The 15,355-nt window shown below is 35.7% G+C and overlaps 1 protein-coding gene across 2 annotated transcripts in view; it reads right to left on the bottom strand.

Annotated features, from left to right (window-relative positions):
• Positions 1–3,744: 3,744 nt before the first annotated feature.
• LOC149147298 (polypyrimidine tract-binding protein homolog 3-like) overlaps positions 3,745–15,355 on the bottom strand; it is a 64,807-nt gene continuing 53,196 nt past the window's right edge. The window contains exons 2-15 of one of the 2 annotated variants that reach the window (XM_089438099.1): positions 6,997–7,075; positions 6,819–6,890; positions 6,628–6,704; positions 6,448–6,532; positions 6,114–6,243; positions 5,763–5,827; positions 5,611–5,660; positions 5,467–5,508; positions 5,308–5,362; positions 5,114–5,168; positions 4,954–5,006; positions 4,716–4,829; positions 4,417–4,560; positions 3,745–4,333 (exon numbers count right to left, since the gene is read on the bottom strand). In XM_089438099.1, the coding sequence (XP_089294225.1) occupies positions 3,935–4,333; positions 4,417–4,560; positions 4,716–4,829; positions 4,954–5,006; positions 5,114–5,168; positions 5,308–5,362; positions 5,467–5,508; positions 5,611–5,660; positions 5,763–5,827; positions 6,114–6,243; positions 6,448–6,532; positions 6,628–6,704; positions 6,819–6,890; positions 6,997–7,053 (1,398 nt within the window). In that variant the 5' untranslated portion in view covers positions 7,054–7,075 and the 3' untranslated portion in view covers positions 3,745–3,934. The remainder of the gene's footprint in view (positions 4,334–4,416; positions 4,561–4,715; positions 4,830–4,953; positions 5,007–5,113; positions 5,169–5,307; positions 5,363–5,466; positions 5,509–5,610; positions 5,661–5,762; positions 5,828–6,113; positions 6,244–6,447; positions 6,533–6,627; positions 6,705–6,818; positions 6,891–6,996; positions 7,076–15,355) is intronic. The other variant, XM_089438100.1, reaches the window with a different exon arrangement.

Below are 15,355 nucleotides of genomic sequence, written 5' to 3'. Positions count from 1 at the left end.
TTGATGTCAGCCCATTATCCTTTCTTAACAAGTGGGAGAAACAAGAAGTGATGTTTACTCCACAACAGCAGGACCTCCACAAAATTAAAGTAAATCCGGACCAAGGACAGACATCAAAAGCATCTCAAAAAGAAAATGAAATAGTTTCAGCAGATGCCAAAGGAAAAAGTAAAATTGAGGAATCTACTTTTCAGGCCTTTCAAGACAGCTATCCAGATGCACAGGATCCGCATGATTTCAGTTGGGACAAAGAGTACGAAAAGTTGATGGAATATAACTATCTCATGAATCTTGAAAAGAAAGCATTCGAAAGACAATTGTCCTCTGATGATGATGAGTTTGATGACTACGATTCTGACCGAAGTCCGAAAGGATACTGGTAGAATCTTTGTACAATTAGCTAGCAATGTGATAATATGGTCACATGTTGTAGCTAATGAAATTATTGTACTGGAAAGGTTGAGTAGACACCGTCGGTGAAAGGAATACCGACAAGACCCTCAATTATTTCCCCTTTATGTCATGTCTTAGATAGATTTAGATTCCTTAGGGCGGTTATAAAAGAAAGATCAATTGAAAGAAGCCCACAAGGTTGGACAGAGTGCTTCTTGATCTTGATCTCGTATTGTAATTTCTCAAGCTCTGTAATTTTTCTCTTTGAAATTAATATTGAAGCCTACTGGGCCACCTGTCTGAGGACAGTTTCTGTCATCCGAAAGAACCTGGAACTGTAAGGCGAGGGCGTTTGAAGACCCAAGGAGAGAGGTCATAGTGTGCGCGCATGTTCGGTTGAGGAGAAGAAAATTCGTGTTCAAACCTGTTGTTCAGTAATCTTCGAATCGATTTTGAAGTAAGTCTTATTCTGCTTGAGTTCCCCTATTTTGGTATGACACGAATGCCCCATCAGTTGCTGAAAGATTAAAGCAAACAGGTAAGCAGCCAATTCAAAAATTGCCTGAACTTAATTCTTTTTGTCCATATAAAAAGAATACTGCTGCCTCTACCAGTTTTCCAGTCCCAGCGCTTAATAGGGTAAAAGAGAATGCTCTATTAAAAAATATTATCAAAACCAATAGTCTGATCTATATTCCAGTCCAAGTCCAAGTTCGTAATGAATGGATAAATGTAGATCCTTTCATTGACACTGGAGGATCTAATAATTTGGCTCGACCCTCTTTATCCAAATCTCTTTGGAAGCCACTCCAAAACATTCTAGTGTTTAAAACCATTGGTGGATCTATTCAGTTAACACATTATGTGGATAACATTCCTTTAACATAGTTTATGAAACATGGACAAAAATGAAGCCAAGAAACATAGTTTATGAAACATGGACAAAAATGAAGCCGAAAAACATAGTTTATGAAAAATGGACAAACATGAAGCCAAGAAACATAGTTTATGAAACATGGACAAACATAAAGCCAAGAAAATTAGTTTATGAAACATGGACGAACATGAAGCCAAGAAAATATAATATTTTTCATTGGGTCAAAAAAAATAGTTTCTAGTAATTTAATTTAATTTGATAATTAAATAATTATAATTTGAAAATCATATTATTAACTATTTTACCATTAATAAATTATAAAATAATATTTTAATATAAATAATTTTAATATGGAAAAGTATAATATATTTAAAATAAATGACTAAATTTAGCACTTCAATTTGAAATATAATGCTATTCTTTAAATTTGATACTGCTATAAATCTCAATTTAAAAAAGCAATTTGAAATATAATCCTATTCTTTAACTTTGATACTGCTATAAATGTGAAGAAAACAACAACAGAACTTACAAAACTAAGTATTACATGCTACACTATCACAAAATATTACAAGTAAAAAGGTATTACGTTAACCAAGTATTACATGTCACGCTATTACAAAACTAAGTATTACATGCTACACTATCACAAAATATTACAAGTAAAAATGTATTACGTTAACTATTACGAGTAAAAAAGTATTGCGTTAACTAAGTATTACATGTCACAATATCAGAAAACATATTACTATTACAAGTAATAAAGTATCATACAATAGCGTCTTATGTTAATTATGTTTTATTAAGCAAAGTTGAATCATTATAAGTAACGTATCATATGCCAGCATATTACGTTAATTTATCTCTTATCAATGTGAGCAGAAATGCTTTTACTATTATTCAGTTACATTGAAGCTAATTCATAAATGCAACGTTACTTAACTTCACATAAAGGAGAAAATTAAGAAATGAAAGATGTAATAAAAATAAAATAAATAAATAAAAAGATCCTCGGAAAACTTACATTCTCATGCTCAAGGCTTTTGCTCAGAAGAACATTTAAGCGATAAGTGTATGTTGACTGGACAAAACATAAACCATAGCATGAATTTTCTAAAAAAATTAGGAGTAATTAGATGTTACAGAATAAACCATTGCCATCGGATAATAAGCAAAAAAAAAAAACCTTAATAACAAAATAAAAATTGAATTAAATAAAAAATATGGCTTCAACTAGAAAAGTAGGAATGTATTATTAGATCGAAGGGTTAGCTCAATCAGTATAATCATTGGCACAAAGCATGTTGCTGACAAGGAATCCCAGAGATTGCAGGGTCAAGTCCAGTCGAGTCCTTTGGGGTTCCTAGCTGCTATCGTGGTTTGCAGTTGAACTGTCTTCCATCAAGATATCCTAGGGAAAAGAGATCTCACACAGTTTTAATTGGGATTAAAAAAAAAACAAGTATTAATATTTTAACCTCCAAGATAAAAAATGTTCACGCTAGATGAGTAGTAAACAAAATGCAATGGTTTCGATTTTCAATAAGTGAGACTTCAGGTTCAAACATGAATTCTGCAATTTTTTATGTTTGTAATATCTGCTAGCTTAGAAGGTCCGTATTATTTGATGGTTGTATAATTTCGGTTATAGTGGCCCAAGACATGCTCCAAGTCGCCTCTTGTTCAAGCCATCCAATGAGAAAAACTCATTAATTCACCCAAGTGCCCTGAAAAAGGGCGGACCATACCCTACAGATATTGGTTCATTATTAGACAACTTTCTCGTATCATTTCACAAGTATTTAATTTTGAAACAGTGAACTTTTAGCACTAATATGCTTGCTAGTAAATCCCATGTTTAAACTGAACACATGAAAATTATATAAACTTTAGGTCACAAATGTTGAAAGAAACTAAAGACAACTTCCTACACAGGAGGAAATAAGTTTAGGTCTCAAAACATATGAGACTAATAAACTTATGTTTCCATCATTTCTAAAACGTAAATAATGAAATCATAAAGACAAAATCAAAGGGGACAATATGCAAGTTGGATAACCCTGTTATATTTTAACAGAACCATGTCAAGATGTGCCATTAAGTTTTTAATTCTATGTTTTAGCACACATTCACCAAAAACTCTCTTTAAATTCAGATAGTTTGAACATATTTTATGGGGGGTGGAAAAGTTTGGAGCCCAGTAATTTACAGTTAACAACCAGCAAATCCTAAGTTACAAAAGCATTGTTATCTATGAAAACTGAAAACCCTGAAAAGATCACATGTGCTAGATGGCTAGAGTGAATTTCTGATTAATGAATGAGAAAATTAAATTTCTCTTCAAACACTCTAATGCTCAGCTTTGGTCAAAGCTATACCCAAAAACGCTTACTTAGATGAAAGAAACATTATCTTTAACATTTCTCTTTACAATAGTTAGAGGCATCAGAGAGATAATTGAGCAAGATCAAATATAATGACCAGAACATTCAAACCATCTATATTCTGTAGCCCAATCAACTGAAGATAAGTTCAAAGGTAGCTCCACAAGCAATTGTAGTCATTAACCAAAAAATCCAACTATCAATACAACAAAAATACCACCAATGCAACAAAGATGTCAATAAAGCAATCCTCTGTCTGAAAATGTCAAAACTTCCAGAGTCAAGAAGCTGAAATGGACTGGAGCTGAGAAAACGACAATCTGATGGTGGAACCATCAATAGTGGTTGCATGTTTGCAAACAAGGGCTTCTGTAGCCTGCTCTTCGTTTTCAAACAGAATCAGTGCCTGTTTCTTGCCATTAGCCTCAAAGAGTTTGCTGTTAATTATATTACCATGTTCTTCCAAATGAGATATTACATCATCTTCTGTGACATCGGCAGGAAGGCTGGAAACATGAATCATCTTTGTTGGAGAACAACAATACCGGTAATTCTTTGCCATATTACGATTAAAACGGTTCAATTTAGAGCCTGAGTAGTCAATAGAGTCTGAAGATGGGTGTATCTGTGGATGTTTTGAAAAGTTAACTTCCAATCGTTTTCCGAATAGCAAAGCTCCCTGTATCACAGATTGAACTGTTAGAATTTGGTTTTAATCAATTCTACTAACATTAGCAAACATAGAGAAGCTCAAAAATCGACCTTCAAAAAGTTGACAGCCAATTCTGCTTGTAAACCATCTGCCATCTGGATCAGGGCATGATCAGGCTTGTTCCGGAGTAACTTAATGCGTAATATATTTCCGTAGATGGAGAACAAATTGAAAAGCTTATCTTCATCTATTTTCTGAAGCAAATCAAATGATCAACTCAGGTTCCTCATTTGAGTTAATACTGTTGTTTTGAGTTTTAAAAGGAAACCAATGTTAAACTCAGTAAAAACTTGTAAGAAGTAATATGTATAAGCTGTGCAAGGAATACAGTACAACCAATCAAACATACCTCAGGGTTTAAGTTGGCAACCAGAACAGTGCATCTATCATTATTACCCATTACTCCTCGTGGTAGGACACCTCCAAAGGCTTCCATAATTGCAGATGCATTGGCAACAGGCATCTGTGAAAAACATATTCAGACCAAAAATCACTGAATTAGATTAGTAAGAATTTGATGAATTGATTTACATTCAACTTCGAATTGATTTTGTGAAATACAATTGCAGTTCAAGCGACTACCAGACCTGTATTGAGTTTAGTCCCATTGAATGAGCACCGACCATATGATGCAATGACACTGAAAAAAATATGTGGGAAAATCATGTAAAAACTTAATCAACAGGTTCATATTTCCCAAATAACTCCATGAATGCTAGAAATATTATAATTTCAGGAACTGGTTACCTGTCCTAGACCCACCTGGTTGGATGCCATACATGCCTCCAGCCTCTCCAAAAGACTGTCAACACAAAATAGGAGTACAATCTTAGAAGAAACAAAATTGAGTTTAAAAAAATTCTGAAAGAACCACATTAATCAGATTCCCTATTCATGTTAATATAGGTAAATCCCAGATGCAGTCATACAACAGCATTCACCTGAGCTGGTAATCGATGTTTCTGCTCAGAAGGCAATGACGGGTTTGTGAAGTCTCTGTCAAAAGTAATTTATCATATTAGAGACAAACCCAGCATTTGTACATGTGAAACTGAAGCATAATCATTTGATTTCATACCAGGAAAACAAATAAATCTTACCTGGTTCTTTCATTATTATAGTTCACTTGTAACTCTGTAAGGCTAGCAAAAAGAAACGAGTAGACTGTAAGAAAATACTGAAAAAGAACTCCCAAACACAAGCATTTCAAACAAATTGGAATATTAACATTACAGGAGGCATACTTAGAGAACTGAATGTCTAGCTGGCAACATCCATCGTAGATATTGCGCCCCTGCAGAATATATTCCAGCGTTAAATTTAAGCCTCTGCATGTCTCCGTATATGACATGAAATTAATAATAAGAATATGCATCGATTTTCAGTGACTACATGCCTGCAGAGTGTTTCTAGCTTGAACGGCATTTTGTCTTGAAGAATACTGAACAAAAGCTTGTAAACCTGCAAAGACCAAGAATTATTCCTAAATGTGACTCCTGAACCGAAAGACATCCATAACCTCAAAGAGTGCCATATAATTTAGAATGTCATCAAGTCAGAAGCAAGCTCGTGAAATCATGTATCAACATTTCCTATACTACAGAAATATGAAGTATGATGTCTCCAACATAAACAGAATGAGATTTACTACAAAGAAGAAGTACCACCAAGCCCCTCAACCCTTAAAGCATTAGAAAGGAAAGAATGAAATAAGAATAAAAAATTCAGAAGACTAGAAGAAGCTGACCGGACTTCTGAAAGATGACGATCTTCTCGACAAAGCCATGAGGGGAAAAAACTTGATGCAGCACTTCCACTGTGATGGGATAGAGCAGGTGGTGAATGGTAACTAAGAGAATGCGATTGGGCTGTGAATCCTGAAAATGGCCCTCAGCAATCCAGCACAGCCAAGACACAAGAAAGAAGACATGCATAGAGAAAAGCAGTGAGAAAAGAACACATGAGAAAAGAGTTGTAACAAAGACAGAGAGCGAGCATGAAGCTTCAATAATGTTCAACCAGACTGTTTGTCATTATTTCACCGCAATCACAATTTATCAAGGCAAACTATTAGTATGCACCTGATCACCATTTCGCCGTGCCTGTCCTGACTGCTCAGTTGTTAACTCCTGATGAGAAGAAAACTGGATGTAGACATTCCTCCCTCTGCAAATATTCCACAAATTGAGTAGGCTGCAAACAAAGAATAAAGGAAAAATCATCTGTAAAATATGCAACTGTCCAAGCATCCTGATTCTTACCTTATACTTGGCTGCACTGTTGAATAATGATCTAGTACACTTATGGCAGAAGGGATATCATGCATTTGCATGAGAGCCTATCACACACAAGCATAAATGTTAATTATTCACACCTAGATAAATGCACCAAAGTATCTACTGCACAGAAAAATAAGATCAAACAACTCAGGCATGGCATTATATTCTCCAACCTGATTTTTTGCACGCAACATCACAAGTTTCGTTACTGTACCAAAACGTTGAACCAGTTGTAACAAGTCATTCTGCAGGTTTTACAAGCACAAAACTCAGTGATACTGAAAATGATTATTGAGAAACACAATTTTGGAAAGAAAATGAAGTATAGCCAATCTTCATAGGAAGCAATACCTCCGATATTTCAGCTCCAACATTGCGAATATGAAGAACTTTTGATGCTTCTGTCATATTGAACCAGGCCGACAAAAACCTACAATCAGAACATGAAAACAATAATCGCTCAGATTAGATAAACACAAGATCACAATTTCTGTATTAAGTTTTAACACACATGCACAATGCAGCAAATATAATGACATATGCTACAGAAATAGTTCCCTGGAAAAAGTACAAAAAAACAAGTTGATAGATAATTGAGAAATATAGATTAAGGTAATTAACAAGGGGCTGCATAAGTAAAGACCCAGATTACTTGCCTTGTAGGAGAGGAATTATTTTATCTGGCATCGTATTTGCAGTAATTAACCATTTCTATCAAAATGCTTACAATACAGATTCCAGTATTCTTTAGTTTGTCAATCCCCGAACTTGCCAGAACAAAAAGGTGTTTCCTTCAAGCATGTTTTATTTTTTTTTAGTAAAATTATTCCACTACTTATATTGGGTTTATGAAAGCACATCCAAAGGTATGTATAATCAATGTTATCGTTATTCACTTATTTGTTGAACATTGCACTTTCCACTTATTAACTTACAGGGTTATTCATATACTGTTTATACCATGCTTGGAGGTGTTTCATATCATGTGGGGTGCATGATGTATGGATGACCCTTGGTTGTACTGTGATGGGCTTGCTCATGGATGGTGATTACTTGCATAGAAAGACGCCTTGCCTAGGAGAAATGTTGAACATCATGGAGGAAGCACTGGAGCACTGAATGCTTTTGGATGAAGAGAATTGGTGTTCAGCCTTGGAACCTAGCTTGTTGGATGTGCATGCCTTGGAGCTTGACATGTGTTACCTAGAGTTGGAGTGCCCCACAAATAGGCCTAGCTTGTGTAGAGTTAGGTTGCTTGTAATGGACTAAGTCCACTTTGTATTGTGGGTCTCCCTCACCTTTCCTATAAACAGGAGGAGGAGAGAGTCATACTTGTTCACTCTTGTAGATCATATGCTTGAGTGAGAGTTGTGATACCATGGTGAAAGAGAAAAACAAGATTGTTTGTTACTGTGTTGCGAGAAGATTAATTTGAGTATAAAAGTATCAAATGATAAAACTGATTGGTACAATGATTATTACAATGAAACTTGTGACAGTATACACACACACATTGTCTAGCCACGAGGTGAAGGGGTAGGTGCCCTTTGACCTTTCATTAGCTTAATTATATTATTATTATCATGTTTATGGCATTGCCACCCTCGTAAGGAATGCTTTGTCCTCAAAGCATAGTAAATAGAATTATCTCTAGTTGTGCACATTTCCATGGTGGAATCAAGTTTGTCTAGTTGTATGAGTTTGACTTCATTCCTGCTTTGAGTGTTGGCAAGGTTCTTCTGCATTATTTGCATCATATTCTGAAGTCCTTTGACTTGTTTGTTTAACACAAAACCTCAAAGCTTCTTGGTAACATACTTTTCTTGCTTCCATTGTTGTATGTCCATATGTGCTTCTTGCATTTTTTCATAGTTGTAATTCACAGTTCTTGAGAACAGATCCTTCAACACAATATAATTTATAAAGTTGACCTTGACAATTAAAATCCCTTAAGTTCTAAATTGGCGGTTTACATGCCCAACTACCATTCCACACCTAACGCCATATCCATCTCATCGAGTGGTAGTGTAGAATCCTATTTGTAGTTATAATTCTTGTATTTGATCTAACCTTGACTTTTTGACCACCAACGACTTTAACTATGACATCCTTGGTGGGATACACAAAAATGTTTAATCATTTAGCGACAATGATGTCTATATAGTCGTGGGTGCTATAGAAAAGAAAATAAGACAATCAATTGCCAATTGTTGGTGGAATTATAGGTTTTCCTTCGTCTTTTGTTGGAACGTGAATCTTATCAGCCTCTTTCCTAAGATGAGGCAGAACATATTTTGCAATTGATTGTTTATTTGGTCTTTTTGAGTACTACTTTCTATATGAAGCATGTCTTCATTTTTATTTGGTTGGGTGCATGATATTGAAGTTAATGATATTTTTGGCAGCACTTCATTATCAATCATCGGTATTTCGCTTTTTGATCTATCAGATTGACTTTCTCTAGCTTAACATCTTTCATGAACTGTAATCAATAAGTTCGGACTTTCAAGGGGATTTTCGTAAGTTTCAAGTTCGGTTGTTGACTCATCTTGTTTTCTAGTTAGTCAATAAACTCCTCTATGCTCCTTGGTCATTCTTCATGCCTTGTCCTCACATAGATGACTTGGAACATCCTTCTCTTTATCGGAAAATGATCTTCTAATCCACATCCAGCTATCCTTCATACACTACCTCTTCCAAGTCATCATTCTATCAAGATCTTCCATCCAATCTCATGAGTATAGGTGGTGACTTCTACAACTCTCTTTCGGTAGCCTTGTTTCAACCCAACCAGATGATTTCTCAAAAATCAAACTGAACACTAAATAAACATTACCTCTTTATGATAGCATTTCATCATGACATCTGCTACCTGCATCAACATCCTTTTGCATATTGTATGAACCCAACTCCAAGACATACATTACCAAGGTTTTCCTTTCTCTAGCATACATATCAGGATCTTCATACCTTATTCATGGAGATGTCATAGATATTCATCAGATGTTGATCACTTATTTTATCTTACGAGACTATAGATGCATCTTCCATGAACTTTTCTTTTATCTTTCTTCGCATATTGCTTCCTCTGGATCTATCATAGTTCATCATAGGAACCATAATTGCTAACCACCTCATATTCTCCATCAGGCCATATTATGTTGATTTCATCTTGTCAATACATAGAAGAGTTCAAGCTAAGTTCCAGGAAACGCAGGGTAGGAGGTCGTTTCCGTACAAAAACGGAAACGAAACCCTGAAACGTGTGTGGTACGGCCGGAAACACGTTTCATGGCCGTACGACGCACGTTTCCACTTGTAACTTGTGTTTTTTTTTTCTAATTTATTATTAGGTTTTCCTAATGACTTCTCGTTGCTTCTAGATGCCTGTCTAAAGTTATAAAAGTGAACTTGTTCCCTAGTGTTGATATGCAGTTCATCAGGAAGTTCGAGGCATATGCAGTTCATGGTAATGTTAAATTCTTAAAGTAAAAGTGAAATGACTCAAGATGTTTGAGAGTGGTTTCGCCCTCATTGGATTTCATATGGAGAAAGTAGAATTTTAGATCTCACTCAAAATCCAACGGACTTATCTGTTTTTCAAGATTTCAGGATTGGGGGGATTGCAATGTTTCCATTGGATTTTATCATGTACTAGGGTATGGAACTTGTATTTAATCAAGAGAACCAACCCCTCTATGCAGGGGAGACTCCCAATAATCAAGAGCATGTAGGGTACTACGGTATGAAACTTGTATTTAATCAATAGCACTAAGGTCATTCGACTATGTAGGAGGAGACTCCTAATCAAGCACGAGACAAGAAATTAGAAATTTCTCGTACCTGATTTTGGATATTAATCAAGAGCACTAAGGTCGTTCGAGTATGTAGGAGGAGACTCCCAATCAAGCACGAGACAAGAAATTAGAAATTTCTCGTGGCTGATTTTGAATATTTCTATTTTCATTATGTGATCATTCATGAGTAAATGTGATGTAAATTTAGAGACTTACCGTTTATGCATTGACAATTGACAATTTTATCATAATGTAATAAATTAGAATGTATCATATATGCTTTATGATTGCTTTATGATTGCATATATATATATATATATATATATATATATATATATATATATATATATATATTCGTGTTTCCCCGTTTCCAAAATTTGGGGAGGTCGTGTTTCGTATCGATTTTCGTTTCCCCGTTTCGTGCAACCTTGAGTTCAAGGCTTATTATCTACACATCTTCATGCATCATCCTAATGGAAGAGTTTCTTCTTCTTTCATCATGCTCATGAAATAGAGCATTTTAGCCATTCTATTTGCAACCATATGATGACATGCCAGATACCTCTTCCTTCATGTGGTCATCTAGACTTCCTTAGCAGCTTCTTTTCCTTGTTTGAAGATGAGAGTACTTCAACCAACTTTGACATGTTGCACAACTTTGTCACCATATCACCATACCATCATTCTTATTAACCAATGGATCCCACACAAGATGCAATGTAGACTATTTGTGATACACTTGCTTCTTCTAAGTGAACCTTCTAATGAAGATTCCAATGGAGGATTTTGATGATCCTCATTCTGCAAATGTTTCTTCCTAATGATGATGATTGATGATGATCTCTCTATCTTCTATCTTGCTAGATGGCATTCCTCCAACCATATATACTACTACTTCGGTTGTCCTTATATGCTTACATTGGAGATGCCATGAGCTACTTTCTTTCTATCATGATGATTGCTTCAACCATGTAGACTTCTACTCCAATTATTCTTCTATGCTTCTATGATGATGTCATTTCTATCTCTGCTATAATGCATCCTATATTGTGATACTTTACATCATGATAGCTATCTTCAACAAAACTGAAAAGAACTAAGTATATGGTGTTATCTCAGTCATAGTGGAGGTCTTTCACTTCCTCCTTCTTTGTCTTCTTCTTTTCAAGTTCTTCCATTTCTTCAGTGACATGGACTTCATTTCTTTCCTTTCTCTTCTTGTTGTCCTTCTTGAGTTTAGGACAATTCCTTTTGAAATGCCCAAATTCATTACACTCATAGCATTGGATCTTTGACATATCAACTCTCTTGTGAAACTTCTTTTGAGGCTCAATTTTCCCAAATTTTCCTTTCTTCCTTGTCGATGTTGCATATGCTTGAGCCTATTCATTTGTCCCGACACCATTTTTCGCCTTTAATCTAGATTCTTCAATCTTGCATAATGACCACAAATCGTTGAATGGAGTGGGTCCCTTCTTCCCATAGATGCTTGACACAAAATTGCCCCATTCATCAAGTAGTGCATTGAGTACAACAGTAGTCATCTCTCGATCGAATATTACTTCTTGAAGTTCCTATAGTTGATCTCTAATTTCGGATACCTTCATGAAATACGAAGCTATCCCTTCTTCCCTTGAGATTTTCATCTTGTATAGTTTGGTTCTTAATGATATGATCTCACCTACAATACTTACTGAAAACAACACCACTAATTTGTTATAGATTTCTTTCGTTGACTCCAACTTTGTAACATAAGGGATGAGAGAATCCATGATTGATTCTATGAGGATCCTTTGTGCCCTTATTTCTCCTTTCATGTACTTTGATAGTGCTTGAGCTTACTCTTGAGATGGTTTGGTGATGGAGCCCTTTATATATTCAATAACTTCATTCTCCATGAGAATTAAATCAATTCTCTTCTTCCATGCAAGGTAGTTCGAGGTCCCCACGAATTTATTGTTCTCCTTGCAGAATAAAGTCATTCGGTTTGTAGATTGTGACATATAAATATAGAAAACTTACTTGTCAAGTGAAGATGCTCCTTTGAAGATGATATCTTCAACTTGATGCCTTCTTGATGTTGACAACTGAAGATGCCTCCTTGATGATGTCTTCCTTCTTCAAAGATGACGATACTTCTTTTTCTAGATGATAGGAGATGTCTTTCTTCAAGTATGCTTGAGATGATATCTTTTCTTCAATGAGAGGGAGATCACCTTGATTTATTTGATGATGAAGTGTTTCTTCGTACTTCCTTTGGATGTAGATCATAGAATGTACAGGCTTCCCAAGATGCTTCAGATGTAGAGTCCTTCTTTGAGTGGACGTGGGTAGTCACCTTAGCTTTGATACCATGTTGATTAACTTAGGGGCGGCTAGATTAAGTGATTGCTCTTACTTCGATAATTACTTGTGACGTTCTTTTACTTAACTTGATGTACTTGTAGTTAGCTCTTCTTTAGTTGATTATTATAGTGTTCTTTACTTATCAAACAGCTACCAGACAATGAGTAACAAAGAGACAGGAGAACACAAAATATATGTTGCAAGCCAAGGCCAAAACCTCTCCTCTTGAGAAGAAAACCCACAAGAATTCTTCTCTTCCTATAGAAAGTTCAGATAACGAATTCCAAGACCTATGACCCTTTAACAAAGACGCCTCCAAGACCAAGTCAAACCTCCTTTCGATGAGCTTTCCTTCACAAATTTAATGTCAGTCAAACTTGCTTCAATTCTTGAGGTTTCGACGTCTTCTCCAAAATTTCTGGCTTCTATTGCAGGTCTGCAACTTTCTGCCTGCCTATAATCTCTACAGTTTTGCTCATGTGGGTAGATTTAATGTTGAATGACCTTCTCCTCTCTTTCGCTTGATATGCCTCTTCTTTCTAGATAACTTTGCATGCAATGTAAGTTTTCTTGATACCAAATCTTAATTTCTTGACAGCCCTGCAACTCAGTCTTACTACAGTCAAAGATGCCCTAATAATTTCGCACGTGTGAGGTGAAGTAGCCCTAAAAACACTTCGATGCTTCCTCCTTTTTGTTCTCCTTTCCTTTGCTAGTACTTCTTGTGCTTGTTGTGCCTTGTACGAACTTCTTGGATGCTCTTCAAATGAGGTCGATGTATCCTTATATATATAATCTTCCTTGGAGGTCGAGTAGTTGTCCATGAGGCCAACTTGTCCTGCTTGTAGGCTAACTTCTCTTCATGAAGGTCGACTTGTCGTGGAGGGACGCTTTTGACTCACAAAAATTCTTGGGACTTTACAATAAATTTCTTTGACTTGATACATGATGCCCAAATGGGTCTTACATATATTCCAATGATTCAATCGACTTCCTTGACTCAATGACAAAACCTGGAAGCACTCAATGGGTGCTTGACCTACAAATAAAATTGTCTTGAGTATGAAACTCATGCTGCAAAATAATAATAAAAACATTTCTTTCTCTTTTCATCAAGTTCATAAAATCATGATTACATTAGACATTAAGAAGACCGAACCTAGTTACACTTTTCAACACAACAAACCTAAATAGTGTACAAAACAACAATTCAAAATATGTGTGTTTAATTGACGGGTCATGAGGAGAAGGGTTATGTGTGCTTTAACCTTTAATTAGCCTAGTTATATCATTATCATTATAACAATGAAGTTGCCTTCTTATAATCTTCATGTATATATGTTATTTGTCTTGTATGCTAGGCTCTTGGAAGTATTTCAAGGGAAAGACTAGGGTTAGGGTTTTTTCTATGGAGTCAAAGAAGACTAAGGTTTGGGATAAACCATAAAGGAGCAAAGAAAACATTTTTATCTTGTAGCTCTTTCAAGAGAAAAAATATTTTGTGGCAATTGGAAACCTAGCACTACTTGGTATGCTTATTACGGAGAAGAGAAAATGAGACATTCAGTATATTTATGGGATGTAAATCTCAAAGCTAAGGGAACTTGCCGATGGTAATGCTAGTTTATTGAAGATCATTGGTGAAGTGACCAAATTTGGTTAGGAGCTAGGAAATAAAACATGACCCATGGGCTGATGAGTTTGTCTCTTGTATATTGAACACCAAACACAATATGACATGTGTCAAACATGTATTTCACATGTTCCTAAAATAAGATTAGGACATGTTACCCATCCAAATACACAGGAAACCCTAGGACAACATTTTCTCCTACACCGCAACTTGCTAACTAACAGCCCTAGCATAATCCACAGATATCTAGCCTCAGATGCCTCTCATTCATTTTCTGAGTGGTACATATAGCCTATTCATCCAATGAAGGTGGGTTATCTATTGTGAGGTACTTTAACCATTTTTGCATTCAAATGCTTTCATTTAATGTTTGACGCATTCTAGCAAGGATCACAAGTTGAAATTGGATTCTAGACTACTATTGACTATGTACTTGTTCCCTTATTTCAACTTGGTGGTTATCATGTGTCCCTAATCCAATGTGACCTTCCTTAGGGTCTTTCTTTCACTATCTAGGAAGGGCACAAATAGGAAGTTGTGATGATGGTAGCGCTCCACATTATCCATATCTAACACATGTCATTATTCCATGATATCCATCTTCCTGTCTTTTGATTGGTTGTTATCAGTTGTTGATACTGGTTCCCTGTTGGCCTTTTCCTATGAGAAGAAGGGGTTGAGTATACCTGAGGTTGATGTAAGTATAAGAAAAGAAAAGGCATGAGCCAAATGTCAAAACGCAAAAGAATGGCAAGGGATGTAACGCAATCAAAAGCCAATTATAACTTGAGCTCTACTCCCTCTTATACAGTCACTCGCCCCCAAGAGTATCCATGCATATTATACCTATCAAAGTAGAAGGAACTCTTAGTAATCATCCCAACCCCGATGAAGCGATAAACTACCTATCATTAAATGGTAATCATATCATCAT

This window comes from Pinus tabuliformis, chromosome 9 (genome assembly GCF_031772625.1).
Source record: "Pinus tabuliformis cultivar Carrire ecotype Pingquan chromosome 9, CPIR1, whole genome shotgun sequence".
NCBI lineage: Eukaryota > Viridiplantae > Streptophyta > Pinopsida > Pinales > Pinaceae > Pinus > Pinus tabuliformis.
This window is presented reverse-complemented; position numbering and strand designations above follow the sequence as displayed.